Source organism: Charadrius vociferus, unplaced genomic scaffold (genome assembly GCF_000708025.1).
Source record: "Charadrius vociferus isolate BGI_N301 unplaced genomic scaffold, ASM70802v2 scaffold38, whole genome shotgun sequence".
Lineage (NCBI taxonomy): Eukaryota > Metazoa > Chordata > Aves > Charadriiformes > Charadriidae > Charadrius > Charadrius vociferus.
In genome coordinates this window covers 1,934,511-1,950,089 of record NW_009650176.1, presented here as the reverse complement: position 1 = coordinate 1,950,089, position 15,579 = coordinate 1,934,511, and the positions used below count along the sequence as shown (strand labels likewise).

Here is a 15,579-nt window from a genome sequence, read left to right as displayed (position 1 = left end):
GCGGCGGCGGTGGGCAAGGGGTCTGGGCTCCATCAGCCGCAGCCGGCGGGGCGAGATGCGGTAGCTGGACCGCAAGGTGAAAATTGACGTGAGCGCGGGGCGCTGGCAGCGCCTTGGGTTGATGAAAGGATGTTGTTAACAAGCCTTTAACGTTTCTCATTAATGGCTGGGTTGGGGCGTTGGGGGTTTTTTCATTGAAAAAAGCCAGAAGACAAAAATTCCACCTGGGCAGTAATCAAGATCGATCCCGTACTGTATGTTTAGTTATCAATTTTTAAAACCTCTTTAAGTGCCTTATTTAGTTATTTTAAACGGGGCTTTTTATTTGATTCAGGGAGTGTTCCTGGAGCGTGGAGGGCTCCTCCTGAGCTCTTCTCCTTAACCAATCTTCATCTAACCCGCAGAAAAACGGGCGCTGGTCCATCACCTCCTCCCCGGCCATGGATGCTGCGAGGTGCCCGGGCAGCACACGGAGCCCGCCGGTCCCGACCCGTGCCGGCATTACCTAGGGTCTATTATTTGATGTGACATTGCCCTTCTTTTGCTGAAATTATTGCTGCAAATTGCACGTAGGGACCGTGGAGCCGAGCTCTTGCTCACCAAGTCGGTGTGGGCTCAACACGCGAGGAAGCCGAGGGTCGAGCCTGGAGCAGGGGCTCTGCCCAGCCCGGCCCCGGGCAGCCCTCGAGGAAGGGGGTTAACCCACCTCAGGCACCCACTGAGGTTAGACGGGCTGATAGACGCCATGTTTAATTAAAGTAACCCTCAGCGTGACCCCAAGTGCAGAACTGATGGTCGTTACCGAGAAAAACAGCTGCAACCCTTTTATCTCAGGAAGAGCGACCTTGCGATGATGCGATTTTCACTTTCCAGCGCACACCCAGATGACCTAATTCCATACAGAAAACTCGTGTCTCAGCTCCAAGGAGTCCATTGGAGTCACTCTGTGGTTTGGACCCCATCTCGCCCGCACGGCCCCGCTGAGCCCTCAGCAGCACCCGCCGCACGAGGGCAGGATGCCAGGAGTGGGAATCCAGAGCGGGTTTTCATCCGGAGTTGACTTCAGTCTTTAAAACTCTGGCAAGCAGGAGGGAAAACCATTGTATTGTGATGTCTTTAAAAATTACTGCATTTATTTATTGACTTTGCTAGCATGGCTGAGCTTTCCTCGGCAGTTCAATGTTGGTTGTGGCCCAGGATTTTTAAAGGTGTGAGCCTCAAACACAGTCCTGATTTCTGCTTTTATTCAGCAAACACGTTTTATATGCCGAGGGTCGAGCCATCAGCATGATGCCTAAATGCAGGTTTAATTTTACGGGGCGATGGGCAAGCCGCCATCTTTCAATAGTTAAAATAAGTGATATGATGAAATGATTTCTTCGTAATACCCAGAAAAAAAAAAAAAAACAAAACCAAACCTTTGCCCTTTCTGAACAAAACACTCGTCAGCAAAATCTAATCACAAAACCATCTTATCTTTTTAGTTATAAGTAATCTTCTCGTAGGAGACCTGGGGTAGCGCTTCACCCAAAGCGTGCATGCCCTGGGGTGCCCGTAGGTAGAACCCTCCAGAGATTCAGAGGGTTTTAAGAATTGATAGAATATTGCAGCGTGAGCTGTTGCACCCGATCGTCGTTCACACCCAGCGTTAAAACGACGAGATGACGAACTTTGTGTTCTCCAGCCGGAATAGGGGTGATGCCTGAGCACCCGCTGGGGTGGGGGGAAGCAATCACCACCTCCTGCACCTCTCCCCCCCCCTCCCCCCTTTGACTGGGTTGTGTTTCCCAGTGCCCTCCCAGTCCCCGGCGAGCCCGCGCTGCCTGCGGCAGAATGATGGGGAGCGCCTGGAGCCGAGGAGAGGTGCCGCGATAGACCACCGCTGTACTTTGCAGGAAAATGGGAGCGAGCGTGTCCCCGCGTGTGGACCCAGCTGCCGGGGTGACTCCGGACAAGTCACATCGGGGGCTCGGCAGGACCCAGCGAGAGCAGGGCTGTGCGCTAAGGAAAGAGAGAGAAAATGGGGGTTTTTTTGTTTTACCTAGAACCCGCAGAAAGTTGTCCTTAACACAGCCCCCCGGGCCGAGTTCCTAAAGCTGTTGTGTCTTCAAAAGGCTTTCTGAAACACAGCCTTACTCCGGATAAACGAGCTCGGAGGGAGAAGACCACACGTGTTGGGATCACACCAGAAGCTGTGACCAAACCTCCGACCGATGCTGGATTTCCCCTGATGGGAGGGTTTCTTTGGGCTGGGGCGGGTTTTTTAAAGAATCATCCTAAACTCCCTCCTCAGCGGAGCACCGTTCACAGAGCAGAGACACCGCGCACTGGCACAGGTTGCCCAGAGATGGCTGCCCCATCCCTGGAGGTGTTCAAGGCCAGGTTGGACAGGGCCCGGAGCAACCTGGGCTGGGGGGAGGTGTCCCTGCCCAGGGCAGGGGGTGGGACTGGATGGTCTTCAAGGTCCCTTCCAACCCAAACCATTCTATGGTTCTATACAGCCACTTCAGGAGGCACAACAGCACCGTACCTGCAGTTTGGAGCAGGACCAGTAGAAGTGGGTCAGTAGAGGATCTCAACCTCTACCTGCCAAAATGTCCTATTTTTGTTAGGATACACAACACCTGCTCTCAGGGCTATTGAACTTTCTATTTTCTCTCTGCCCCAGGCGATAGGGCCGGGCAAGCGAGGAGGATGAGCCCCGGCCCCTCGCAGCGGCGGTGATGGATCAGCAGCATAGAGACGGGTTTACATCAAGGAATACTGGCGATGAATAGAAAACTGTTATGATTTGTATCTATAAAATTACATCAGTATTTTGCATCCGTTTGTCCTTGCAGTAGACATCAGACACCAAAAATATCTGACAGATATACAGAAGAGCTGAAGGCAAATGAGTCTGTGCGGGATCGCTAATACCGGGGTGGGCACAGGGCGGGTGCAGAGCACACTAAAGGCGCCCTACGAGTGATGGAAGATGAGTGTCCGCTCCCGTATCGCAGGCTGAGAAACTTCCCGGACAAAGAGTTAATTCTGTGGAGAGTTATATTTAATGTAGCCCAAATCAAACTGGGAATTAAAAGCAAAAAAATTGAAATGAAACCGGTATAGTGTTCGTGAAAGTCACTTCAACTACCACCGATGCATTTTGCAGCAGATATTGTTGTGCAAATGCGATTAAGTGAGAAAAGGCCAGCACTGGAATGAGGTTTAAACCTCCAAATATCGCTTGAATTGGAGATCACCTCTGCAGCCGCAGAAGCGATATCGGGAGGCTGCAAACTAAGGAAATGTTTGTATTCTCCAGCAACTATTTTACAGCGCGTTTGTCCTCTAAAAATGAGCAGACTGAAACCACCCTGAGTTATTGAAGAAATCACTGTTTTGAGAACGAGCAGACCGTTAATTGACCGGTTTCTTGTTCCCCAGCTCGGTAATCAGTCTTCCCGTACCGCCGCTCCTCATGACCAGCAAACTGTCGCCAACCTTCTGGTTGTCAAGAAAATTTTGACAAGGCAAATGTCAGATCATGTGGAGCCTTCTGAATTTTTTGACCCCTTCAATCTGTTTTCCAACCTGGGTATGGCAAAGAAGCTGTGTTGGACTAATTGGTTGTCTCTCTTCTCCAGGCAGTGGATAAAGTCCAGGTACACAATCTGACTCCTTTAGATGAGCGGCATCCTCTCTTTCACAGTCCTATGTCCTTATGTCAACCACTGCAGGATTGAGCTGGAAAAGTTCTTTTTTTGCCAAAGCTGGAGCAGAAGATGTTGAGGTCCTACAGCGTGTTATCTGCCGGGGTTCCTGTGCTGCCAGTTTGAGTGGTGCGCAACGGGGGCTGCAGCGCATGCATGACTGCTGCAAAAATAAATGTCTGATTCATCTTCACCAAAACACAAAATATTGCGGCTGTTGGGAGGAAATGATAGCTTGAAAATGTTGCACTTCCATTTTTCGTCTCAACCAATGCGCTACGCTTTAAGGTAGAATACCCTGTGTTGGAAATGACCTACATAACCATTGATCTTGATTTCACTAAATTGCCCTGCTATGTGCGCTGTAGCTGTTATCCCGGACAGTTGTTTTCGTGGGCTTTCTCTTGAATTGTTTCTTGCCATTGGCAGTAAAACAATATGAGAATTGTGGAGTTAGATGTGCTTTTTAAACCATAGAGACCATTTTCTGTGGAAAACTGGAAAAATTCTGTTTGGAAACTATAGGGGGAAATTCTATGAAAATTCAGATTCTATTCCTCTTTCCAGTGTCACATAGCTCATTTTTGGTTGTTTTGTTTTTTTTTTTTTCTTTTGGAAAGCAAAAGCAGGTTAATAGCATTGGTTTCAGAAGGAAATTTTATTATTTTTGAATGGCTCTTGCCATTTGCCTGAGATTTGGGGGTACAGCACAGCCCTGGGAAAAAGCCCCCAGAACTCTTAGAGAGCACCAAAACTTTTTTTCAAACAATTGCTTAATTATGGGGGTTGGAGTGCATTATATTTCCTACATCCTTCTGCCAATTGCAATGTTTGATTGTCAGCAGTCAATCAGACTTGAATTTGGTAATCTGGGGAGGAATTAAAATGTAGAGCCTTACACTCTGAGAGGCAGCAGTGTCGGGTACAACTGGCTGGAAACCTTGAAGCCAAATTGTCCCCAGCCTTCAGAAAATGGTGTGTTGTAGTTGTGCGTTGCCAGCGGCCTTTTGCCGTTTAATGCCAACAAATGTGGGCCTTTATATGCGGATAAGTAATATCTAAAAGTAACAGGAAATGTCCTATCTGTTCATTCACCAGTAGGCTCTGTCCCCGCGGTGAACATCCTCATGGGCCCCGTGCAAGTTCCTCACCCATCGCTGGAGGTCCCAAGGCACCAGCAGCATGGCAGGACGCCTCTGGAGGTGGAGGCTTCTGATGACAACGAGCAAAACATGAAAGAAACAGCTGCTCCAGATGACCAGGTAATGGTGGTTCCTGCCCACGGCCACACGGTGCAGAGCCAAACCCGCAGCTGGAGGACGTCGTTTCAGATGATAAGGTGATAAATACCACCGTCTCCTGCCAAGTCACCTGTTGAGGTGCTGCAGAGTGCTACGTGGTGGGTCCATCAGCGTGGGTGCTGGGTGACGCACCTCCAGAAGAGGCAAGCAGCAGGAGGTAACCTCAGGGCCGCGCTCCAGAGCCCGGTCCCACCCGGCACGGCCGCACTCCACAGCTGCGGTCACTGCTTCACAGGTACCGAACTCGTGGTCCCTCTTTGGGTGCGTTTGCAGTGGTTTCTGTGTAAATAACAGGAGCCACGTGCAGTCCTCTGTTTGTACGGGTCATATGTATGCTGATGACATTGGGGTGGTGGTGGGCTGCCAGGGTCAACCTCATCCAACGGCTCGGGCATCCCGGCGTTAAAGGGCGGGCTGTGGCGAGAGAGCACTGGGGAGGGGGAAAGGATCCCCAGTAATGAACTGGAAAAGCTCATGTTTTACCCAAGAATGCTACTGGACTCCTCCAGCCCTCCTGTACAAACACGGCAGAACTTTTCTGAGTGCACAGTCCAAATTATTCCTACACCGTGTTTTCATTTAAGCATTAAAATTCAAGGTCTAAATACGTAGTTTGAAACTGGAGATGAGTATGTGCACATTGCAAATGTAGATATATCTTGCTGAGTACACAGCCCATAAAATATGTAGTATAAGATCACTCATTTATTTAAAGACGCTTTTTACTTCAGATGGAAAATGACACAAATCTAAATATTACAATGCAAAGTAATGTGTAACTGTCTGTACGTTATAGCCTTAACACTATACTTTTGATGCAGAAGAGATATAGCAGCTGCACTTTAATTTCAAGCAAATTGATCCCAGATGTAAATGTTGTTTTGTTCCATGGAAGATAGTGCACAGGTAAAGCAAATATCATTGGTTTATAGTCCAACAGAGTGTTGCAGCAGGATCCAGCCTCTGCTGCCTGGGCACGCATAAAAGCCTGGTGGCTGCGGCGGAGTAGGATGCCTGAAAAGGATACCGTAAAAAGAGATAGAGCTTTTGCTTTTTACCCTTTAAGAAAACAACCACCTGCGATCTAAGTAGCTGTTTTGAAGCCAGGGAAGCTTCTCGGTTTGTCAATTATCCTGCAGGCAAAAAATCTAAATTTGGCTTGTTTTCCAGTTCTTTCACTTCACATTTTCTCGATGCATTTTTTCTCCCGCTGTATTTATTGTTTGGCATAAAAGAAAAATAAAAAAAAACACTGTATTTACTGATTCAGTAAGCCACTCCCTTCAAAGTAAAAATAATAGTAGTAATTGTGCTTCACTTTGCCTGGAGATACCCCAATGTCAGTGCGCACCACGGGCAGTGTATAAACTGTGTAATAGTTTCTTTACCATCCTCTGCATATAGAGGATAGCAAAGTCCAAGCATCTTCCTGCCCCATCTCTTCTTTTGAACGACAAGATTTTTTTATTTCTTATAAAATCGAGCAACCTGCTCGTCCGAGGAGGGGAAACCCCTAAAAGCCACTTACCCCATCGCTGCTTCCCAGTGCTAGAGCTCGACCAAGCGCATCTCCTGGCGCTCAGTGAGCTCGTCCAGAGGCCAGAAAAGATCTCTCGGGTCAATTATTTCTCCTTTCTTTTTTTCAAACCGCAGATGTTGGACTACTTTGCCTGCGTGACATCTGGCTGTGAGATCCTTTCCTGTGCAGGCTGGCTGGCGGGCGCAGATAAACGTAGAACCATAGAATCACAGAATGGTTTGGGTTGGAAGGGACCTTGAAGACCATCTCGTTCCACCCCCTGCCCCGGGCAGGGACACCTCCCACCAGCCCAGGTTGCTCCAAGCCCCGTCCAACCTGGCCATGAACACCTCCAGGGATGGATAAGGTAGTAACACCGCAGCACGGCTGGTTTGCGAAGGCGCTGGGCTCAGCTCCGAGTTGTTCTCAACCCCACAGGTTGTTCTTTGGTCTGGCAACGGTGCCCCGCGTCTCCCACGACAGCCTTCCCCTTCTGTATAGCTGCCCTTTTCTTGCCATCCTTCTGCGAGCTGTGTTACTCATAGCCAGCGTTTCCTGCTTTTATTTCCTATTGCTTTTAGGTCGGGTCTGCGCATGCATTTATTCTGGTTTTGTGAAGGCTGTGATTTAGTTAAACTTGGGGGATACTGTGTTTGGGTGCTTCTAGATCAATATGGTTGGAATTGATGTCTAACTGATTGAAGTTAAACATTTGAGAGCTCCTCTCTGTGATAGCCGGGCTGGTTTAACTTGATTTCCTTCTGTATCAGTCGAGGCGAATCGGTGCGCAAGTTGTGCGCTGGATGCATTTCCTTTCACATACCAAAATACCTGAATAAAGACATATATAACATATATAAAGGTGTTACTGAAGGGCAGGTACGAGACAAAACCACGGCACTTCTGCACAGCAAGTATTTTCCCCCCCCGTACAGCGCAGGGAATTGACTGGATCTGTCACAGATGTGTGTAGGATGTGTACAACCTTATGTAGCAACTTCTGCAAGTATTTAGCAGTAAGACATATTGACCGTATTCTGAAGTCCTTAGTCAGACGAAACCTGCCCAGAGGTCAATGCGAATCTCGATTAATCGATTTATTCAGAAACGGCTCCCTGTTTCTGTGTGGTTTTGAAACACATACCTTTGAACGGAATACAAAATTAGAATTAAAATCAGGCCGGGATGTGGGAAGACACAGCGAAGGTTCGTCTGCGTGAGCTGTTCTTCGCTGGGGTCACAACGGGTGCTGCAGAGAGGAGAATGGGAGGTTTTCGGTGCGATGGGTTGCGGGGAAGAGGATGCTTTTGCCAAGAGGAGGTGGCGGCGTGCACTCAGCCCCGGCTGCTTGACAGAGCTGCTGTATAATAGCAGGGCACTTACCTCAAATCATAGGTTGTGAAAACTGACATTTCCATTCAAATTACTCCAATCGCCAACTGTTCCCCGGTGCAACTTCTTCTGTAAGTGACACGGTGACAGTGATCCAGGAATTTAACTTGCTGTTGTCTCGTTCCAAGTGGAATTATGAAGTTTGTGACATGCATTAGGAGGATGGCTCCTGGTCGCAGCCGGTGCTTTGGGTGTCTGTGCGATTAATCACAGGTCGAGCGCAGAGCCCGGGAAGTTTTGTCAGCTCAGGATAGCTGTTCCTCTGTGAACCGCCTCTTACTGACTCCTCTCCTCCTCGTTCCCCATTGTCTGAGCAAAAAGCTACCACTCCACTGAAGTTTTCCTGGCATCTCCTGGTTCCCTGAGATTTTTTTCAAGTCTCTCTCTTTAATTATGACGGGCAGATCATCAGTTCTTGACACCTGAGCACCTGATGGTCACATTGCTGTGCTCCCTCCTCCCCTCAGGGATTCCTCTTGGATTCTTTCTTTTTTTTTTTTTTTTTTTTCCCCTCTCTCCACAACTTGACTTTCATTGCAAGTTACCTTTTAAATTTCTGTCTAACCTTTTAAGCGGGAAGCCTTTCCTGTTTGTAAAATAAGCCAGCGGGTTTTGTGATTCAAGGTGTTTGCCATACGCAGGCTGAAACTGCGTATAAGTTTTGCCCAACTTTATTTCTGTATTACATGGTCAACCATAAAACCCCTGTGGTTTGTTGTACTCCTTGATTGATTACCTGCCTGTGCCTTAGAGGCTCCTGGACAAATCTCCACCCGTCTGCCGACACTGCTGAGCCAGGCAGCAAACCTCGAGGTAGGTCCTTTGTATGGTGTGGTGGCACCTTTCAGAAGAAGGTCCCAGGATCCAGGTCGTGCTGGTGTAGCCTCCTGGGGCTGGGAGAGATCGGGACAGGGCCGGGGTTAGGCTATGGGAGCCCTTGTTCTAACCCACTACTCTGCAGAGAAGCTGGATGAGGACGTGGACCCTACTAGAAGCTTAATGTGCACCTTGTGAACCAAACCCAGCGATGGCCCTGAGCCCCGTTCTCAGATCTGAACGTCCTCAAGCTCGAAGACCTTCTCCATCTGGGTCTCAACCCAGACCTCACCGTCATCTGCTCTCAAAACTCATTTTTGTAACTTGATGACCAGCAAATGTATCAATCAGTTATTAAGGAAAGTGTAATTATAAAGTCATGTTTGTCTATACTTCTTTGAGGAAGAACTAGCCCTCATTATTGCTGTCACAGACGGAAGAGTAATTAATGTCAAGTTTTTATAGTGAGTTCATTAACTCCTTGGACAGGGAGCAACTCTAACCATATTTTGCAGAAAAGCTTTCAGAAGAAGAAAAAATCCAGTGTGTGCTAAGTGCCTCTGAGTCACAGTCCTCACTGCCTGACAACAGACGTCAATAAACCAAATACATTGACTGCTTGTTGATTCAACGCCATGCACCTTCCATGAACGAAGACATTCTGTTAAATTAAGATTATTATGTCATTTTCAAATTAAATCCTCGGAATCTCAAATGCTCTGCAGAATGATACATAACCAATGTGCTCAGAGGTCAGTTATTAGGGATATACAGGTTATCCTGGAATATCAAACAACTCCAAGCTTACGCTTGGGTCTTACTTTGAAGTTCCTGGAAGTTAATTCTGGTCCCTGTCGAATCCCTGGGTTTGGATGATGTCTGTGCTAGGTATCCACCACAACCATTTGTTTTTTGTAAGACAAATTTCACATCTTCCTTCACATCACCCATCATCCCAACGTTTCCTTTATCATCTGAGTCGCCTTCTTCACACGGTCCTCTCTGGGTTTGAGCTAAGTGTTTGAAAGCAATGGGAAGTGTCCACTGGGGACCGCGACCTCTGGGGTTTAGATGTGGTGCTCTGCTACTCAGTTTTCATTTCTGCTTTTGGACCTGCAACATCCCAATCATCTGCAAAGGTTTAAAAGCCCTTGAAAGCTTCTTCAGCCTTCAGAGATATCATGGCGTTACACTGTGCCGTATGTTCTGGTATCAGTTGGCCATGGTTGAAGCTTTCAATAAATTCCTTTTAAATATGACTTTATGGTTTTCCTCCTGCAAAGAAATGCAGCTTCATTTACAGACTACCATTGTGTTTATGTTCATTTTTTGAAGATACATCCGTCTATCAAGAAAAGGTCTGACCCAACCCTGTGGAAATTGTAGCTAAAGCAAAGATGGGGATTAGATATGTCCTGAACAAAAACTTTCTAAAATTTTGCTGTTCTAGCCTTAAGAAAGGAAACTGCAGAGTTACCCTCCCCGGGACAGTGCTTCTTAGCAAGTCAGGGTACTTCTGAGGGGGGAGAGGGGGGTGTACAATCTTTATTTATTCTTTACCCTTATCTGGAATCCCAAAATAATTCATATATGTTTGTTTCAAAGCGATTCCACGATGCCGTGGCCATTGAGCTGTGTCTGGGACTTGATAGCCAGCTTAGAGCTATTGAGCTGACTCAAAATATTCTTTCGATACTAAATATTTTGCCTCACTTGTGGGAGGTTCCCACCAATACGAGCAACCCTAAAACCAGAAAACAACATGCGAAAATGATCTGGTTGCTCAATTCCCTGTGGTGGACCTGCTTGGAATATCATAACGAAGGCCACAAGAACTTCAATTTCTTGGTGTGAGAGGTCCCTGGGAATTGTTGAGATACCGTATTCCTGCGAGAGGAGATGTGCCATCCTTGGGAAGAGGGAGGGCCCCCATCTCGTGCAACGCTCACCGCTCCCCATGCCGCTGGAAGTGCGGAATATCGGGTGGTCCTTCCGCCTTGCACAAGCATTGGTAGGCACCGCACCAGCCTGCGGGGAGCTCCTGGTTGTCTCAAGGCACTTTTACACAGAGCAGAAATGCTAAAAAAACATAAGGACCTCCCCAAAACCACTAATGAAGTACGTGCTCAAGGCTGTCAAAGAAAGAGTGACAAATGACCAGCGCACAGCAAAGAAATTTAAAAAGTTGGGGGGCGGAGGGGAGGTGCAGTGTTTGCAATTACCATTCGAGAGACCATAGAGGCTTTTGATGAGAAAAAAACAAACCCCAAGCAGTTTAGTGAATATTAATTTACCTTCTGAAGTTCCAGAAAACACCACTTCCCCTATTGTGAGCGGTAACAGCTTTAAATCTCCCGTGGTCTGGCCGGAGAGGGAAGCGCGTGTGCCGGGTTTGGGTTGAAGGAGATATGCTGTTAAAAATCGTGGCTTTCATTAAGATGAATCACGGCAAAAAGTAACAAAAAAGTCCTTTGATAGGACGGTGAATGGAGGATTAACTGCACAATGCTTCCGGGTTTTTTTAATGCTGCGCGTCTCCTGTTTGTTTTGTGTTTGTTGGTGATGCCAGCAATCAAAATAATGTTTGGCTGCTAAGTGAGCAAGTGTGCTAAAAAAGAGCTTTATGGTGGCCAGAATCTGGTTGTCAGCGGGTGACTGCTGTGAGGAGGGAGAGAGGGGAAAGCTTGTCTGGTTTTATTTTCAAGGGTGGAAATTTAACGCTGGCGAACTTGGTTCATATTTTATTTCTCATCAAAACTCTTAGCTCTGCCATTGTGAGCATGGATATACATTAAAAAAAAAAATAAAAAATAAAAATATAGAGGCCATCCAGCCTTGCGGGGTGGGTTATTTATAGAAGGTCTCTGCCTTTCGTCAGATTGGTGGGCTAACGATCTCCTTGCAGAATAAACCCTATTCTGTGCGGCAGAAGAGGAAGAGTCCTGCGGAGAGTGTGCATGTAAGCTAATGTCCGCGAGACAGAAAGGGCTGCGGCAGAAAACACTGCCGAGCAAAACCCACAGCAATCTAATCATCATCTCTGGTCGTCAGCGAGAGCTGTGGGAGAAGACGTTGTATAAAGCAGACGCGTCCAGGAAATAATGCCTGTCCAGTGCAGCCAGATGGAGTGGGTATATCCTGACAAAGCATTTATTTTAATAAATGTTCAATTAAAATTACTTCTGTAGTGCAAGCATTGTCCAGAAGTAGTATGGGAATTAATAAGATTGCTGATAGAAATAAACATAAAGGTAATTGTGCACTAGTTAAGAATGACGGTTATGGAAAACAAATCTTAACATTTCTATAGGATTATTTTGCGTATGTACAAACCAGAAAATGTTAGTTCAAGCTATGCTTTAAAGTAATGTTTTTAAAATTCTAGCTCTTTTTTTGCACAAAAAAATCACCCGTAACAGTGCTGGCTCTTCCTTAGGCGACAGTAATCTGTAGGTTTGTATAAATACAGTAACCGAAGAAAAACTCAGCCAGAAACTTTTATCCGTAATATAACGTACACACTGTCCAATCAAAAGTTTATGATAGCAGATGAACAGAGGAAGATTTTTCTGGTTTATGCCTTGATATAACCCCATTTATGTATGAATGTGTGGGTCTGTGAATCCCGTACTGAGTGAGTAGGGCTCTTCGCACGGCTAAAATTGTGTACGTGCTTAAGTATCGCCTGAGACGGTGTCCAACCAGACGCTCAGCAGCAGGTTTTTATTTTAGTGGTTACAAGTTGGTCTTCGTCCTGTGAGTTTGTCTATCAAAACGCAGCGTGTGCCCGAGGGGAAATTTTGGGGAGCGTCCCTGTGGTGTGGTGGCTCCCTTCGTGTTGGAGTCGAAGGTGGTGGAGGGCACCTGGACATGAGCAGATTGGAGGCGCCGATGGCAGGGGTGGATCTGACACTTGTTAGCAGAGAGCCCAGAAATGCCACAGCCGAAAAGGTTAAGTTCACAATTCATTTTTTAAAATGAGAGACTTGGCAAAATATTACAGTGTGTCATTTGGGTTTGGTTTTGTTTCTTTGTTTAGTTCAGTAATGAGGCGTGAGTGGTTATCTCAGATTTTTCCCCCCGTATTTTGGACTTCATTTCTGCGTATGTTGAGGTGATGATGTTTAGTGCGCACAAATACTTCTGAAAAGTACGCGCCGGGTTTCACCCGTTGGTAGGTCCAACGGCGCGTGTCCTTCTCCACGTGCCACCGCTCACTCCGTTGGGTTCCCAGCGCTGCCCGTGACCCGGGCAGGATGGTGCCGGGCACACCAAACCACACCGGCCATGGCACAGACACCATCCCACAGCCCAGCTGGTCAAACTGGTCCCACAAGCGTCTGGCTGCCCCTTCCCAGCTGGGATGGTGCACACATGTACGGTTACACTGTGATAAGAGAAAATCAAATTTAAGCTGCACACAGTCAATAAATCTTAAACCAGCTGAGTATTTCTAGAAATAAGGCTTTGGAGAAGTGTCTGTGACCCAGAAAGAAAAAACTTTAGCAGTGTCTAAAACTCCTGGAAGTTGGGTTTTTTGGGTTTTTTTTTTTTGCTGCCAGGTCTCCTTAACCCGCTACTTCAAAGCCTTGGTGGGCGCTTTGGATCTCCCTTCAACGCGGTCACCCAGGGTGGACAGCCAGCGCAAAGCGGAGCAAAGCCCGGGGCTGCCCCTGCCCACGGGGATGCTCCTGCGGAGAGGTGGCTGTGAAGCATCCCGGGGAGCCCCAACCCCCCCTACACGGACGCTGCTGCCGATAGCCCCGCCGGAGCTGGGACACGTACAGATGGGTAATGGCCAACCCCCCAGGTTGTCCCCCAGGGGATCTGCCAAGCGCCCAAAGGTGTTGGCTTGGGTGGACCACCGGGACCCGGCGCCCTGCCAGCCCTTCTGGTGCAGACTCACCCGGGGTGCAACTATCCGATGTTGAAATGCAAAGCTGCCGGTGGAGCTCGGGGAGTGAAAACAAGGGGAAGGGAAATGGAAAAAAAAAAAATTAAATAAGAAATCTGTTCAATGAAATAAAAAAAAAAAGAAAGATTTGGTTTTTTGCGGTACCTGCAGGGAGGGAAGCTGAAAACCCGTCATGAAGGTGCTTCCACATGTGAGTACCTACACGCGGCGCAGTGCTCACGGGTGAAAAGCAAAGGGCAAGCCTGCACAGGCCTCGACTCTAGACGTTCAGTTTATTTGTGACAATATTTGTTTGTTCATTCCTAATGAATAAATAGTTCAAGTAACACTGTTACTTCACATTTTCTAAATGTTGATAAAAATAAAGCATGAATTAATTTAAATATTACACATCGTACAAGCACAGGCACTGTAGAGGATGTGAGTTAAAAGACTCGAGCTGTATTTTCATTTTCAGGCCACTAATCATGCTCACGGCTCCGTTGCCGTATTTGACATTGCTGTATGTCTTCTGACTCCATCTGAATTTGCTCATGAGAAATACTTTACTATTTAAATCGTCACGCCAAGTATTGAAAGGTTTTGCTGCTTTTTTCCTTCGCTTCGAGCGCAAGCGAGGTGCAAGCGATGCGTCTTCAAAGTCAATGCGTCTCTCCAGTCGCTGCAAGATGGGAAATAAATAAATAAATACACAAACAAACTAAAAAAAAAAAACCCAAGGGCTGGTAATTTAGTACTAGAAAGTTAATTCCGGAGACCTCTAACCTTTAAACCGCCACGTGACTATTGATTTTCAATATTGCGCGGGTCCGTGCCACCCTAAGCGTGTAGTTCAGCAGATTCCGAACAGTTTTTTCCTTATCAGTTCAGTCCCCGAGTACTTGTGCATTAAGACAACAAATGCTGGCGGCTCCCGGCCTGTCACAGGGCGGCCCGGCGGACGTGATGGGTTTCTAATGAAGTTGGGCCGTTGGCAAACATGCCTCGACCCAGGACGCGCACCCCGGCGAGGGGGTCCCCGGGGAGGGCTGTGCCGCATGGGGGACCCAGCTGGCGGCAGCGGGGGGATGTGCTGGGCGGCGCTCCAAAAAACCAACTGCCTTCACACCAAAACATTTATATTTAACGTTTAATTATACTCCCCACCTCAACTTCACACAGCATCCCAGACTGGTGAGGGCTGGAAGGTCCCTCTGGAGCTCCCCCATCCCACCCCCCACCAGAGCAGGGGCACCTCCAGCAGTGGCACAGGACGGCGTCCAGGCGGGTTTGGGATGGCTCCAGAGGGGGAGACTCCCCCACCTCTCTGGGCAGCCTCTGCCACTGCTCTGCCGCCCTCACAGCAGAGAAGGCCCTCCTCAGGTGGAGATGGAACTGCCCATGGTCACGTTTGTGCCCGTTCCCTCTTGTCCTGTCACTGGGCACCACTGGAAACAGACTGTTCCCACCCCCCGGCACCCTCCCTTTGGGGATTGATCAGCGTTGATGAGATCCCCCTCAGTCTTCTCCTCTCCAGACTGAACAGCCCCACGTCCCTCAGCCTTTCCTCAGCAGAGAGATGCTCCAGTCCCCTAATCATCTTTGTTGCCCTTTGCTGGACCCTCTCCAGCAGTTCCCAGTCCTTCTTGACCCGGGGAGCCCCGAACTGGACACAGCGCTCCAGATGTGGCCTCCCCAGGGCAGAGCAGAGGGGGAGGATGACCTCCCTCCACCTGCTGGCCACGCTCTGCTTGATGCCCCCCAGGATGCCATTGGCCTTCTTGGCCACCAGGGCACATTGCTGCCTCATGGGCATCCTGTCAAAAATGCCCCAAGTCCCTCACCCTTTACTCATAAGACATCTTTATTTTTCAGTCCCCTCATCATCTTGGGGCTTGTAAGATTTCTAAACCCTCTTTTCTGCCCCCCCGCCGCCGACAAGAAGCGGATGAAGATGGAAAG

At 48.1% G+C, this 15,579-nt stretch overlaps 1 protein-coding gene across 1 annotated transcript in view; it reads left to right on the top strand.

The window, feature by feature from the left end:
* Positions 1–13,654, top strand: part of MGMT (O-6-methylguanine-DNA methyltransferase) — a 191,640-nt gene extending 177,986 nt beyond the window's left edge. Inside the window, exons 7-9 of the mRNA XM_009892745.1 lie at positions 3,430–3,580; positions 4,794–4,957; positions 13,286–13,654. Of these exons, the coding sequence (XP_009891047.1) occupies positions 3,430–3,580; positions 4,794–4,957; positions 13,286–13,654 (684 nt within the window). The remainder of the gene's footprint in view (positions 1–3,429; positions 3,581–4,793; positions 4,958–13,285) is intronic.
* The last annotated feature ends 1,925 nt before the right edge of the window (positions 13,655–15,579 follow it).